Source organism: Micropterus salmoides, unplaced genomic scaffold, assembly GCF_014851395.1.
Source record: "Micropterus salmoides isolate LMB-PRFRI ecotype aquatic unplaced genomic scaffold, ASM1485139v1 Ms_hic_scaffold_2, whole genome shotgun sequence".
In the NCBI taxonomy this organism is placed as follows: domain Eukaryota; kingdom Metazoa; phylum Chordata; class Actinopteri; order Centrarchiformes; family Centrarchidae; genus Micropterus; species Micropterus salmoides.
The window spans coordinates 17,881,795-17,896,625 of NW_024041150.1; the positions used below are offsets into that span (position 1 = coordinate 17,881,795).

The 14,831-nt window shown below is 40.2% G+C and overlaps 2 protein-coding genes and 1 pseudogene across 2 annotated transcripts; all 3 read right to left on the reverse strand.

Annotated features, from left to right (window-relative positions):
- Positions 1–1,318: 1,318 nt before the first annotated feature.
- LOC119912885 (signal-regulatory protein beta-2-like) lies at positions 1,319–3,214 on the reverse strand. The gene is made up of 5 exons (XM_038732107.1): positions 3,155–3,214; positions 2,299–2,997; positions 2,054–2,179; positions 1,922–1,965; positions 1,319–1,801 (listed from the first exon to the last, which is right to left on the reverse strand). Exons 1-5 carry the CDS (start codon positions 3,207–3,209, stop codon positions 1,673–1,675), a joined length of 1,053 nt encoding a protein of 350 aa, XP_038588035.1. The 5' UTR covers positions 3,210–3,214; the 3' UTR covers positions 1,319–1,672.
- A 4,576-nt stretch (positions 3,215–7,790) lies between these two features.
- LOC119912887 lies at positions 7,791–9,118 on the reverse strand (the record flags this gene model as incomplete). Its single annotated transcript, XM_038732108.1, is given in 4 exon segments — positions 7,791–7,944; positions 8,042–8,161; positions 8,251–8,958; positions 9,080–9,118. Coding segments are annotated over 4 exon segments (935 nt in total), but the record flags the coding sequence as incomplete, so codon positions are not given.
- A 2,868-nt stretch (positions 9,119–11,986) lies between these two features.
- On the reverse strand, positions 11,987–14,618 carry LOC119912886 (annotated as a pseudogene).
- Between the last annotated feature and the right edge of the window lie 213 nt (positions 14,619–14,831).

Here is a 14,831-nt window from a genome sequence, read left to right on the forward strand (position 1 = left end):
TGTATGTGTGTGTGTGTACGTGTGTGCGCATAAGCCTGTTAAAGAATGTAGTTGTTAGAGAGTGGGGCGCCACGACTGTAACAGGCAGGCAAGAACCCCAGTAGCCAATAGGGGTGGAAGAAAGAAAAAGAATAAATCCAAAAAAAAAAAAAAAAAGACTCCCAGATGCACCGCGATGCAAACGCAGAAGACCCCGACCCAAATGCCAGTTGACAACGTAATGCCGACGGAACGCAAAAAGCGTAACCCGCGGAAGAGCAGCGCCCGGACCGACCGCGGCGCAGACACAACATAGACCAGTGCTCCCCCCCCCACACCCAGCACCCCACCGCCGCGCAGCAGACAACAAAAATGCCCAAATGCCACGCAATCATCAACACCAATGCACAAGTGACGAGCCCAGCGCGCACACTGCGCGAGTACGGCGACACCCATGCCCAGCAGCCCCCCGCGAATCCCGCGTGCGAGGTCGGGCAAACGAAAGAGAGCAAACGGAACAACACGAGCGGAGAGAAACACCAGCAGCAAGTCCCAGCCCGGCAGCAAACGCGCCGCGCAGGTCACCGTGCACCCGCCAATAAAAGTCCGCCGTCCCCCCAACCGCCGGAAAAAACTAAGGCCGCCGGCGCCAGCCGACATCCCCCATGCCCAGCGCGCCCCCCCGGCCGCCGTGCAACACCAGCCAAACCAGCAACGAGGCAAAATCAACTAGCTTAGACCTGCTCTTTTATGAAAAGCGCTGTGAGATAACTGTTGTTGTGATTTGGTGATATATAAATAAATAAAATTTAATTTAACTGAATTAAAACAATTATGAGTATGATGATGAATGGCGCGGCTGGGACTTGTCACTGTCAGTAGTTCTTCTAAAGTTTCGTTAATTTATTCAATATGTATATGTACAGTATATCTTGTGGTGTTGTTCATGTATTTAACCATTTTATGCTGCTGATCACCCTTGTAAAACAGATAAATTCTCTCATTAGGTCCTGGTTAAAGATGGGTAATATAAAAGATGGTTAAATAAAATTTTAAAAAATGATTTAAATGTGTCCAGTGCTTTGATTTAGGACTAAATATCTGGAAATCTGGTGACGTTCCCATCAGCCTCAGCTGTTCTTTGTGTTCGGTAAACTAAGATGGTAAACATGTCTCATGTTGATGAGTCTATTCGTCCAACATAGCTGTTGGACAAATCTTTCCAAACCAGCCTATTTTGATATGAGCACCCCATCTTGTCAATTCAGAAAAAAGAGTCCAAGAGTTCTTCCTGACCAGATCTTCCCAAGATTTCCAAAGGCAGATAAAATGTGCTGAAATGTTTAATTTCTTCTGGGTTGACAATGGACATGGGTGAGTTAAGTCACATGCTTTCTCCAGTACACACAGTCCCAAGAGCCAATCATGCATAACAAAGCCCTACAGTAGCAGGGACTGCACAAAAGCACACAAACATTGTCAAAGTACTCCATAAATAGATTTGATTTATTTAATCTTATTTGACACAAAATGTTCATGGAAATGCATAATGCACATAAATTAATCTGGCCTTCTTTACCATACCAAAGCACCGAGAGCACTCATCTGTTGACGGCAGACCACAAGGAAGATAGAAAGGAGATTTTTATCTCAAGATCAACATGTAAATGTACAAAACATGTTCAAAATGATTCTATGAATTTGACTGCTTCACACTGGAGTACACACATTCACTCTTGGTGTCGTTCCTCTGTCTTCTTGATCTGGTGGGCAGGTTAACATTTAGAGCAGCATAATGGAGGCTGTCTTCATTTTGGTAGCTCTGGTAACGCAATATTTAAAAAGTTGTTAACAACATGTTTATGGACAGAAATATTTCAAAATGTCAACAAAATAAAAATAAAACGATGTTTGAATGTTATTCTAAACACAATGAATTCACCTCTGCATCTGCTGTGGAGGGAGCATGAATCTTTGCTTGAGAGTCTGGATGTGAAACACAAAAAAGGCTATTATTATCTGCTATGATTTGAAAGCCAAATACAAGCTGTCAGATATAAAGAGTTTTAAATACCTGGTCCTGAGTAGCTATTTCGCTTGTTTATCTTGTATACCAAGAAAGCCAGCAAAACAACTAGGATGGTGGTCAATCCCAAAGCCCCACTCAAGAAATACACCAAGACAACAGAGTCCGGCGCATCTGTAGATTCAATCAGAAGACATTGGAGATTTTTTCACTCAGTGTTCATCTTATGTTTTGTTAGGATGTAATCACAGCTATTTTTAAGATGAACCAACTTCTCTTAGAAAGTTACTTACCTTCCAAATCCAGCTTGGTCCCGTTTCCAAACAGTATGTGTCCACATGAGGCAACAGCACAGTAGTAGGTCCCAGCATGAGAAAGATTCAGACTTTGCATTGGCAAGTTGTAGACACAGGTTTGTGTGTTGGGTTTCCTCTCACACTGATTGTTCCTGCCTCCATGGGTGTAAATGAGTCCTGGATGAGATTCTTCAGAGTTTTTGAACCAGTAAACACTGTGTTCTCCATCACAGGTCCCAGTGTGTACTGTACAGTTCAGAATCACAGAGCCTCCTGGCTGGATGGGCTCAGATGCTGACTGATGGACTGAAACTGGGACTTTCAAACCTGAACCCTTTACACTGACAGTAGTGCCCTCTGCAAATTCAAAAATATATGTAAAGCTACTTGCGCAGTAGTAAGTAGCTGAGTCTGATACATGTGAATCTGAGATCTTCAAGTGATTTTGACCTGTTGCAGTATCCAGTGTAAAGCGTGGATTGTTGTTGAATTCATCATGAAAAGTTCCATTTCTATCGTACTTGTAGAAAGTAGAGATGAGCCTTGGTTTCTGTCCCAGAGTTTGTTTATACCAGTAAAGCCTTGCTGCATTACCTTCATAGAAACATTGCAAAGTAACCTCATCACCAACATAAACTGATACAAAACCACTCGTTTGGCGCACAGATGAGGACACTTTCAGTTCATTTGCCTTAGCTGAAATAAAAAGAAACAAACCAAAAAAACAATTAATTTCTTGAACAGAAAGTATATTATAACCAACACATATAAAATGATTCGATGATGATGATGTTACGAGAAGGGACCATGCACTCCAAAAGATTCAAATTTGAACCACAAAATCACAACTCACCCATTTTCCCCAAGAACACACATGCGAGATAGAATGCAACCATAGCAGGTGTCATTGTGTTCAAACTGCCGTGTTGAATGAAAAAACCTCCTGATGCTCTCTCCACTCTTAAAAGACAAGACTGTATTTGATTGGCCAATCAGAGATGACACTATACTGTAAGCCCCATATACTGTAGGAAACATGATCACATGTTCACTTCCACCTACAGTGTCAGTTTCTTCCTTGAAAAGAATCAAATGGTGAGAGATATATGAAGAACATAAATGATTCTCATCTTGGCATTACATGACAATGGAAATCAGTGAAAGAAAAATTATCTTAATAGACAGTATAATCACCAGTTACAAGTCTGCTCATCATTAATGGACTTCATAAACAAAATAAATCCTTTTGTAATGATTTTAAGTAGTTTATCCTTACACTATGCACAATTATTAGGTAGGTATGCTGAGTGAATCCTTATTTCTATGCACATTTTCCAACTCCAAACACCTTATATGACGGTGTGCATGATTTCTAGGCATTTTCATTAGCTCAGGTAAAATAGACCAAAAAAGTGATTTAACTGACAAAGTCAAAAATTTAAAATGTATTTGAGACCGATGCATCACTCTTGAAATAGTTAAATTTTTGAAGCGTGACCAACAGACAATCAAACGTTTTGTTGCTAATAGTCAACTGTGGTGCAAAAAGCTCTCGGAGAAGAAAAGGCACAAATTAACTGCAAAAGACTTGAGTAGAATTAAACATGAAGCTACCAGGTACCCATTATCCTCCAGTGCCATCATATCCGGAAACCAATGTCAGGAAGGATGAAGCACGACCACCACTGGGCAAAGAAATACCTGAAGACAGATTGTTCAAAGCTTTTATGGAGAGATGAAATGAGAGTAACTCTTGATGGACCAGACGGATGGGCCCATCGTTGGATCACCGATGGACACAGGGCAACATTTCGACTCATGCGCCTGCAAGGTACAGGACAGGTACTGGTATGGGTTGCTATCATTAAGGATGAGATAGTTGGACCTTTTCAGGTTGAAGATGGACTAAACTCAACCTCATAACCTACTGACAGTTTCTGGAAGATACTTTCTTCAAGCAGTGGTGCAGGAAGAAGTCCTCAGCATTCAAGAAGATCTTTATGCAGGACAATGCTCCCATCACATGCCTCCAAGTTTTCCACTGCTTGTCTAGACAGCAAGGGCCTCAAAGAAGCCCGAATAATGACCTGGCCCCCTTCCTCTCTTGACTTGAATCCTATTGAGAACTTGTGGGTCGTTCTCAAACGTGAGATTTAAAGTCAGGGAAGAAAATACACCTATTTGAACAGTATTTGGGAGGCTCTGGTTACTATTTCAGCGAAGGTTAATGGTGAACTGATCAAGACACTGACAGACTCCATGGATTGAAGGGTCATGGCAGTTATTGAAAAGAAGGGCTGCTATATTGGTCACTAAATGTTATTAAATGTTCATTTTGTGTTGTTACACAAAATTAAGAATAATGAGTAATTTGATAGAAATTGTTTTTGTAATTTAGCTGCCTAACAATTCTGCACACTTGCATTTTCTCCTGAGCAAGACAAAGCTCACTTTTCCTTAGTTAACCATTCAGGTTTGAGGTTCAGTAATATTTTGAATTAACTGAGAGCATTGTGTTTGTTGAACAATAAAATGAATCCTGAGGTATACATTTGCCTAATTAATTGTACAGGCAGTGTCTGTAAGGATACAACTGACTCTCCTCCTGGGCTGAAATCATATTTGTTTCTCAAATCAGTTACGACAGGCTGTCTGCACTATTTGAAAGTGTTCAGTTCAGATTGGTGTCCAGACATCAACAACCTATCTGCATGGGTTGCTGTGGACCGCTCAGATTGTAGCAGCATGGAATCTGCTCAGCTGCTCTGATTCAATATACTTTTTCTCGTAGTAATTCAGAGCAAACTTAGCAATACGTTAGACTTTGATGGTTGGTGGATGGTTTCACATAAAGCAGAGCCAGGAAAAAGTTTAGGCTTAGAAAGTCTTCCTGTGTTTACTAAATGTGGCCCAGAAGAAAATTGCCATGGCCAAATTTTGTTCCCATTTAAACCCTGGGCAGAGTCATGTCGAAAGTATGAACTGGCAACTGAAAAAAGGATGTAATCACAGCTATTTTTAAGATGAAACAACTTCTCTTAGAAAGTTACTTGCCTTCAAAGTCCAGCTTGGTCCCGTTTCCAAACAGTAAATGTCATTACGTGCCAGTTATTCTTTTATTCATGTGTTGCATGTGTATTGGCCAGTCTCAGCTAATCATTAATTACATTCTGAATTTCTACAGTAAATAAAAAAAGGAGATATCACTGATGTTCACAGCGTACATTTATTTAACCGGGGTGACAACCATTTCAATTACTAGAGAAAATACAATAAAATTATTAAAAATTATTGTAAGTTCACTACAATCCTTCCTCCTTTAAAACAGTTTGCTCCATCTGTCAGTCTAAGAGTAAGTAGACTACAGAACAGAATGAGGTATAAATAAACAATTTTTATTGCAAAGGATAAATGAATATTAACTCACCTGAGTCTGTGCATACACTAGCTAATGATACAGCATCTCATTTAATGACACACGCAAGCATAGCACCTGTAAATTATAGGTAACTCCACTACTAACACTAACACTAATAATCTTATTAATCTTATGAGCTGCATCAGGCCCAAATATAAAATACTACATATATGAGAAATGTGCATTTACATTGCTCAGTATGTCCAGGTAATCTACATTTTAAGTTCAATATTATAAACCATATATTGTCATCGCCATCACCCCTTATATTGTCTGGACAGGTCTGCACAGAGGTTACTGCAGGAATGTGCAAGTTTAATTTTGAATGGTTATCTTATCCGAGTTGCACTTTATAAATACCGTTGCCTGTAGGCTTTTATCAAACATAATAATAGTTGTATTTTACTCTCTCTTTTCACAGGTCACAGAACAGCGCCGGCAGCAGCTGCTGGCAAGAAAAATAACTGCAGCTTCATCCTCTCATAGAAGTTGTAAACACTGACACCCTCTTTGAAGCGGGCCTTTGTGTAATATGCAGGGTCTGAGCCGCCCAGCTCTGCTACCGGCAGTTTGTGAGAAGTGTGTAAGAAAAAGTGACGGTGTGAGTAGAGATGTGCCAGTACTACTAGGTTGATTTTATTTATTAATATTTTTTATTTTTTTTATTAACTTTTATTACCTCACCTGAAGAAAATTGGTCTCCATGTCGGACTTAAAGAAATCATGAGTATGATGATGAATGGTGCAGCTGGTACTTGTCACTGTGCATAGTTTTTTGATGTGTACATGTACAGCGACCTGTCCATGGTGTACCCCGCCTTTCACCCAGTGTCAGCTGGGATTGGCTCCAGCCCCCTGTGACCCTGTACGCAGGATAAGTGGTTGATGATGGATGGATGGATGGATTGTATATATATACAGTATATCTTATATTATTTGTTATATGTTTATATGTGGTACTGCTCTTGTGTGAAACCTTTTATGCCGCTGTCTTGGCCAGGTCACCCAAGTAAAAGAGATCACTGATTTCAATGGGTCTTACCTGGTTAAATAAAAATTCATTAAAATTAAAATTGATAGTTTGATTATTTGATTAATAAATACCTGTAACACTAATGACATTCCTATCAGCCTCAGCTGTACTTTGTTTGGTAAACTAAGAAGGTAAACAGTACATGTCTCATGTTGATGTTAAACGTAGCTGTTGGACAAATCTTTCCAAACCAGCCTATTTTCGTGAGAGCACCCCAGCTTGTAAATTCAAAAAACATGCAGTTCTTCCCGGCCAGAGCTTCCCAAGATGAATCTGCAGCCAGTTGTCCAAAGGCAGGTACAATGTGCTTTAATTTCTCCTGGGTTGACAATGGACATGGGTGAGTTAAGTCACATGCTTTCTCCAGTACACACAGTCCCAAGAGCCAATCATGCGTGACAAAGCCCTACAGTAGCAGGGACTGCACAAAAGCGCACAAACATAGTCAAAGTACTCCATGAATAGATTTGATTTATTTAATCTTATTTCACCCAAAATGTTCATGGAAATCCACAATGCAAATAATTAAATTAAGAACCATTAAGAATAAAATGCAAATGCTACCACAAATATCACTGATAAATCACATCATAAAATAACATCACGGTCTTCATTGCCCAAGAGCAGCTTTTAGGCATTTTATCCTATAAGCATTTTTAAACAGACAAAATAAAGAGAGTAGAGGACCCTAAATGTGTAGGTCACTAAACTTTACCACAAGGAAGCTATAAACAGATGTTTGCCGTACCAAAGCACAGAGAGATCTCATCTTTTGACTGCAGACCACAAGAATGATAGAAAAAGATTTTTATTTCAAGATCTACATGTAAATGTACAAAACATGTTCAAAATGATTCGATGAACTTGCCATCTTACTCACTAAGTATAAATGTAACATGTCCAGTTTTACTGCTTCACACTGGAGTACACACATTCACTCTTGGTGTCGTTCCTCTGTCTTCTTGATCTGGTGGGCAGGTTAACATTTAGAGCAGCATAATGGAGGCTGTCTTCATTTTGGTAGCCTGGTAACGCAATATTTAAAAAGTTGTTAACAACATGTTTATGGACAGAAATATTTCAAAATGTCAACAAAATAATTAAAATAAAACGATGTTTGAATGTTATTCTAAACACAATGAATTCACCTCTGCATCTACTGTGGAGGGAGCATGAATCTTTGCTTGAGAGTCTGGATGTGAAACACAAAAAAGGCTATTATTATCTGCTATGATTTGAAAGCCAAAGTCAATAAACTGTCAGATTTAAAAAGTTTTAAACACCTGTACCCGAGTAGCTGTTTCTCTTGTTCATCATGCAAACTAAGAAAGCCAGCAAAACAACCAGGATGGTGGTCAATCCCAAAGCTCCACTCAAGAAATACACCAAGACAAGAGAGTCCGGCGCATCTGTAAAGAGTCAATCAGATGACATTGGAGATTTTCTCACATGATAACTATTTTTAAGATGTAACGACTTTTGTTGGAAAGTTACTTACCTTCAATGTCAAGCTTGGTCCCGTTTCCAAACAGTATGTGTCCACATGAGGCAACAGCACAGTAGTAGGTCCCAGCATGAGAAAGATTCAGACTTTCCATTGGCAAATTGTAGACACAGGTTTGTGTTTGTGTGTTGGGTTTCCTCTCACACTGATCGTTCCTGCCTCCATGGGTGTAAATGAGTCCTGGATGAGATTCTTCAGAGTTTTTGAACCAGTAAACACTGTGTTCTCCATCACAGGTCCCAGTGTGTACTGTACAGTTCAGAGTCACAGAGCCTCCTGGCTGGATGGGCTCAGATGCTGACTGATGGACCGAAGCTGGGACGGTCAAACCTGAACCCTTTACATGAACAATCGTTCCCGCTGCAAATTCTATAGTCAGTAAGACCCGTCTTGCACAGAAGTAAGCAGCTGAGTCTGAAGTGTGCAAATCTGTTATCTTCAAGTGATTTCTCCCAACTTCAGTGTCCAGTGTGAAGCGTGGGTTGGTCTCAAACTCCTCATGAAAAGTGCCATTTTTATTGAACACATACAGGGTAGAGATGAGCCTCGGTTTCTGTCCCAGACTTTGCTTGTACCAGTAAATCCTTGTAGCACCATCAGGTTCAAAGAAACATTGCAAAGTCAAGCTTTCACCCACATTAGCTGATACAAAACTACTCTCTTGACGTTGAGATGAGAATGAATTCGGATTAGTCCCCTGAGCTGAAGTGAAAGGAGAGACAAAACAAATGAACAATTCATCTTACATTAAAAAATATTTAAAACATTTGTACGAGGAGTGAAAATACTCTGTACAAGTTGGAATCACAAAAACACAACTCACCTCTTTCCCCTAAGAACAAACATGTCAGATAGAAAACAATGTTTGGATATGTCATTGTGCTCGAATTGCTGTCTTGAGTGGAAAGAACGTTCTCTCTTTTCTCCACTCTTCAGAGGCAACATTGTGTTTGATTGGCCAACCTGAAGTGACACTCTGTGTCCTATATAGGAAACATGGTTCACTGTCGCCTATATTTGGTGAAGAGAAGAGGCTGCTGTGAGGAGCTCAAACAAACAATAGAATCCTTTCATATAATCAAAATGTGGATTATGTAGAATAATCAGGACACTGTTCTTCGAAGTTCTTTTGAATGTTTTTGGATTAAATTACTTACTACAAACCAAAATGTGATTTATTTCCATTGCACCAGGGATTTGGCAGGAGGAAGTAAATGCAAATAGATACCACTAGGGTAAAGTTGGACAGACTTTTGACTTTAAAGTGACCACATTGTTTTCTTTTTCATTTTCTTTTTAACATGTTTCAGGTAATTGTCACTACTACACTCTAATTTTTCTGGTTAAAAGTTATTTTTTAAATGTGTCATTTTATTTTTATGTGATGTTTTGTCTTGGTGTCAGTAGTATTGAAGTTTAGTAGTATTCAAACCAGTATTCTATGATTACATAACATTTTTGGAAATGTGGTACTTCTCCCCTACATCCTGCTGAAAGCCACAAAGCCTGCCCCATTCAGAGATATTAAAGTGGTGAAATTATGGAAATTCTTAGGTACAGCACTTGTTTTAACCCTGTGTGTTGAGATGTACAGAGTGAAGCATCTCACTTCAATTTGATCTTCGTTTGGAGTTGTGCCTGCGCAGTACCTAGTGAAGGACTACCAGCTAATCAGGTCCTGAAAAGCACGGGCTGCAGTTGAAAAGTATTTTTTGCTTAGGAAGGTTCCTAACTGAGTAAAGTCAAGTCTCAGGACTCTCGAGACTTGACGTATCCCTGACAGAGCATGTCGGATACTGCACGCTTGGAAAGGGAGGGGTGAGCGGTGCATTCATGCGTAGCTGGAATAATCAGAATCTTTTTTGTCTGTGTTGATTCCACATTCCGACTTAAGAGCACATGAACACACACTGAAGTCACACGACTTCACAACTCGGAAAATGGGACTATCCGAGCAGCACGTGAATGTACCGTGAACCGCTGGTTGCAATTCATAACCCTAACCACTAGATGCCACTAAAACCTACACACTGAACCTTTAAAAAGATTACATCCCTAATTTACTTTACTAACCTCAGCTCTCCCCGTGACCCTGTACGCAGGATAAGCGGTTGACGATGGATAGATGGATGGAACCTCAGCTCTTCCATTGTCAGCGCCGTCCTTTCTTTATCAACCAGTTTTCAGACTCCTCTGAAAAGTTTTCAAACTCCTCTGAGCTAATGTTGAGTGTTACCGTACATGCACAATGTGCGAGTGAGAATCATTAGTTGTGCATTGATATTAATGATCGTATGAAAATTTTAGTTTGTTGGTCATTCATTAAATAGCGGCAGTGCGCCAAATACAGATGGAAAACTGGTCTGAAACCAGTAACAGAGACCAGTGATCTCAATGTTAACTCTTCCTGTTCCATTTTGCTTTGGTAACTAAACAATGATGGCTCATAGCTGGGAGAGATATTATCCAAAGATGGAAAAAAATGTGACCAGCTAGAGTTGAAGTCGACAGAAACCTTGGCTGGCAGCAGGTTTGCCATTCATTGCAAGTTGGTGGTAGTTGGTGGCACAGTTAACCTCTTAACATTCTGACACCTGCGGACTGTTGGGCCCTGGTGGCAGCCTTTGGTATGTGCACAGAACTGCTATGTATACTCTTATGATACACCATTGGAAAGCTAAAATCCATGTGATTCGACTAATGCTAACCATTTCAAAATATAATCACAACAGCGGGTACAGTCAGCGCCTCTGCCAGACCTAACCATCAAAACTGATACAACTCAAGCAATATTTCATTATAACAGTAACCGTTTTGGAACAATTGCCATATCTTGATTTTAAAATGGCTGAACTCTGACCTTTCGATTGACACCTAATTTGACCCAATAGGAGCTCACATGTCCTGTCCACAGTCTACAATGGCCAACGAGAGCCTGGGCTGTGAGGAAGCGCCAGCCCCTGTTATTTTGTGGGTAAGCCAGGCCAATTGCAACCAATTGTGACGATGACCGGCACTTTGTGTAGCCAATAAAATTCTGAAAATAATGATATCTAACTTCAACTAAGAAGTCCATGATCTACCAATAAAAAACATGTCTGTGTAAAGCTACTGGATAATATGGAGTGATGCAGCAGCAGCCCCCTTTTTTTTAAAGACAAAAACCCTGCTTAGACATCTCCTTAGAAAAACCTGTGTAAAATGTTCATTTTCTGTGGTATTTCTATAATACTTTAACTTGGACTTGGTAAGGCTTCATGCTGGTGTGTCTTTCAGCTAAAAAGTCCCAGCTACTTTTAGTGTGTTCAAACTTATATTTCCAGGTTCTGACTGTTGGGTTAGACACAGATGTTATCTTTATCTATATCTATAGCTCTGTGTTGACCATGCACAGCCTTTGTTATCCTTACACAACCAACGGCAATCATTTAACCACCTTGAGTAGTCCAATTGTCTGAATGCAAGTAAACATGGGAATAATTTCTCTTCTGTGCAGTGAGACAAAAACCAAGTAAGATATTTTTGTGTTGTATTTCTCCCTTTTTAGCTGTTCTTTATTTTGACCACCCATGTTTTTCCCACCACAACTGAAAATGACAATTTTTCCACTTTGTTGAGTCGTCACCTTTTTGACCATTGGAGCAGCCCTTTTCTACAGTTTTTTGGGAATATGATTAGTAAAAGTTTGGGAAAACAGTAGAAATGGGACAGAAACATTTGAATTCTAGTTTATTTTAACTTTAGTTGATCTCATCTGTTGAAGTGTTACATAGATTGTTTCAGTTTAACCTGTAACGTAATGGTTACTTAGTGTTAGGTTTCAGTTTAAAGGATTCAAGAGCAGACCAGGAAGCAGATGAACGTAAACAGGTTTATCCTGGGCGAAGCGGGAGTCTCTGGTTTATTTGGGGTTGTTGCAGCGAAGACAGGGCTCTCTCCAGGCTGGCAGGCTGGCAGGCTGCGTCTCCAAACTCTAACACTGTAGGCAGGCAAAGGGAGTGGGTTGATTGCTGATGAGCCTCAAGGGAGTGGAGCTGCAGGCGGTGAGCTGGAGAAGTAGCCAGGAAGACACGCCCACAACACACACAGACTGACAGAGACAGACAAAGACAGCCGGGAGGGGGAAACACAAGAAACAACAGGATGGGGGAGAAGGCAGAGCAACTCCTGACACTTTGTCTCTTGTCAGTCAGGCTAGCAGGTTGCAGGGTACTTTTAAAGAAGGGAAGCCTCTTGACAGTTATCTACTGCACAAATCTCTAAAAACCTGCTTCTTTGAATGAGAATCAGAATCCTGTACTTTCTTCCATGGACAGGCTAATTCTTGTCCACTGGAGATGAGGCTGGATTGGGCTTCTGTACAGAAGCTCCAGGAGACACTCTCTGAGCCAGAGCACCATTGGCTGGGGATGGATGAAGCCGGTCACATGCTTTCTTCAGTACGCATGGTGCTACTAGCAGGGGTTGAACACACATGCCCACACATTTTTCAAAGGTCAGTGTTCTATAAATAGATGACATTTATTTTATCATTAACAGTGCAAAATATACATGGAAATGCACAACAATACACATAATAAGTTCATAACCCATTAAGGAGAAAAGACAAATTGTGGTTCTCATAGCCCATAAAGAACTTGTTGTACAGCGAAAAATCTGTCCTGTGAGTATGCTGGTATAATTACTAAGCCAATATAATGTTAGAATTTTAGATTCATGTTAGAACACAAAGTAACAAAACAACATAAATGTGCCTGTTACTTAACCTTATGAAAGATCTTCACTACACCTCCAAAGAGATTCTAAGAAATCTTGCCAACTTACTCATACAACTCAAATGAAAAATATCCTGTTCTACAGCTTCACACTGGCGTACACACATTCTCTCTTGGTGTTCTCCTGTCTTCTTGATCTGTTGGGCAGGTCAACACTTAGAGCTGCATAATGGAGGTTGTCTGAGTCCTGGTAGCCCTGGTAACACAACAAATAAAAAGTAGATCACAATTTGGTTGTCTACAAGGTGATATAACAGCTAGTTGAATGGAAATTTAACAGTTAAATCAAAACTGAATTCACCTCTGCATTTGCTGTCAAAGGAGCTGGAAATCTTGCTTGAGACTCTGGTTGTGAAACATAGGAAAGGTTATTTAACTCAAAAGTCAAATTTAGTGAAGGCCCAGACTGCCAGATATAAAATGTACCATTTACCTGTAGATTGGAAGCTGTTTTTCTTGTTGGTCTTGTACAATGAGAAAGCCAGTAAAACAACCAGGATGGTGGCAAATGTCAAAGCTCCACTCAAGCAATACACCAACACATGAGAGTTCACCTCATCTGTAAAGAGTCAGACATTAGAAACAGAGCGTCCATTTTCCTTAAAGCGTTTTACAATCTGTTCAGCACACAGCACCTCTGTCTGTCTAAAGTTACTTACGCTCAATGTCCAACTTGGTCCCGTTTCCAAACAGTACATGTCCACATGAGGCAACAGCACAGTAGTAGGTCTCATCTTGAGAAAGATTCAGGCTCTTCAATGGCAAGTTGTAGACACAGGTTTGTGTTTGTGTGTTGGGTTTCCTCTCACACTGATCGTTCCTGCCTCCATGGGTGTAAATGAGTCCTGGATGAGATTCTTCAGAGTTTTTGAACCAGTAGGACACTGTGTTCTCCATCACAGGTCCCAGTGTGTACTGTACAGTTCAGAGTCACAGAGCCTCCTGACTGGATGGGCTCAGATGCTGACTGATGGACCAAAACTGGGACGGTCAAACCTGAACCCTTTACACTGACAATAACACTCTCCGAAAATTGTAATGTATATGAATAATTAATGCAGTAGTAAGTAGCTGAATCTGAAATGCGTAAATCTGTGATCATCAAGTTGTTTTTACCATTTTCAGTCTCCAGTGAGAAGCGTGGATTATTCTTGAATTCATCATAAAAAGTGTGATTTCTTTCATACCTGTAAAAGCTAGAGATGGCCCTCGGTTTCTGTCCCAGAGTGTGTTTATACCAGTAAAGCCTTGCAGGAACAGAACCCTCACCGGAACATTGCAAAGTCAACTTGTCCCCAGTTTTAACTGAAACAAAACCACTCTCTTGAGGAACAGATGAAGACAATTTCAGATTAGTAGTCTGAGCTGAAGTGAAAAGAGAAAGAGATAAATAAATAAGTAAATGTAGAGTTAATGTAAGGTGAACTCAGCGAATCTGTATAATATAAAACTATCAGAAACAGATGTATGAGGTGTGGTCATTAAGTTTGACAAATAAAAATTGGAGTCACAAAAATAATAACTTACTCATTTTTCCCAAGAACAAACATGTGAGACAGAGAGCCAACACTGGAGATGTCATTGTGTTCAAACTGCTGCGTTGAATGAAAGAATTTTGAAGGTTTCTCCACTCTTCAGAGACAAGAATGCATTTGATTGGCCAACCCTGAAGTGACACTGTATGTCCTGTATAGGAAACATGATCACATGCTCCCTGACACCTGTGGTGTCAAGTTTGTTTTAAGGTTCACATTTTGAGACATTGTTTCTTTTTATATGTAGACTAATTAAATACACCCC

Excerpts from the sequence above, each read along its gene's own strand:
- LOC119912885 (XM_038732107.1), bottom strand. The coding sequence starts at position 3,209 with ATGACACCTGCTATGGTTGCATTCTATCTCGCATGTGTGTTCTTGGGG. Across the intron at positions 2,998-3,154 it reads TGTGTTCTTGGGGAAAATGG|CTAAGGCAAATGAACTGAAA; the intron begins GTGAGTTGTGAT and ends TTTTTATTTCAG. Across the intron at positions 2,180-2,298 it reads GACCAAGCTGGATTTGGAAG|ATGCGCCGGACTCTGTTGTC; the intron begins GTAAGTAACTTT and ends TTGAATCTACAG.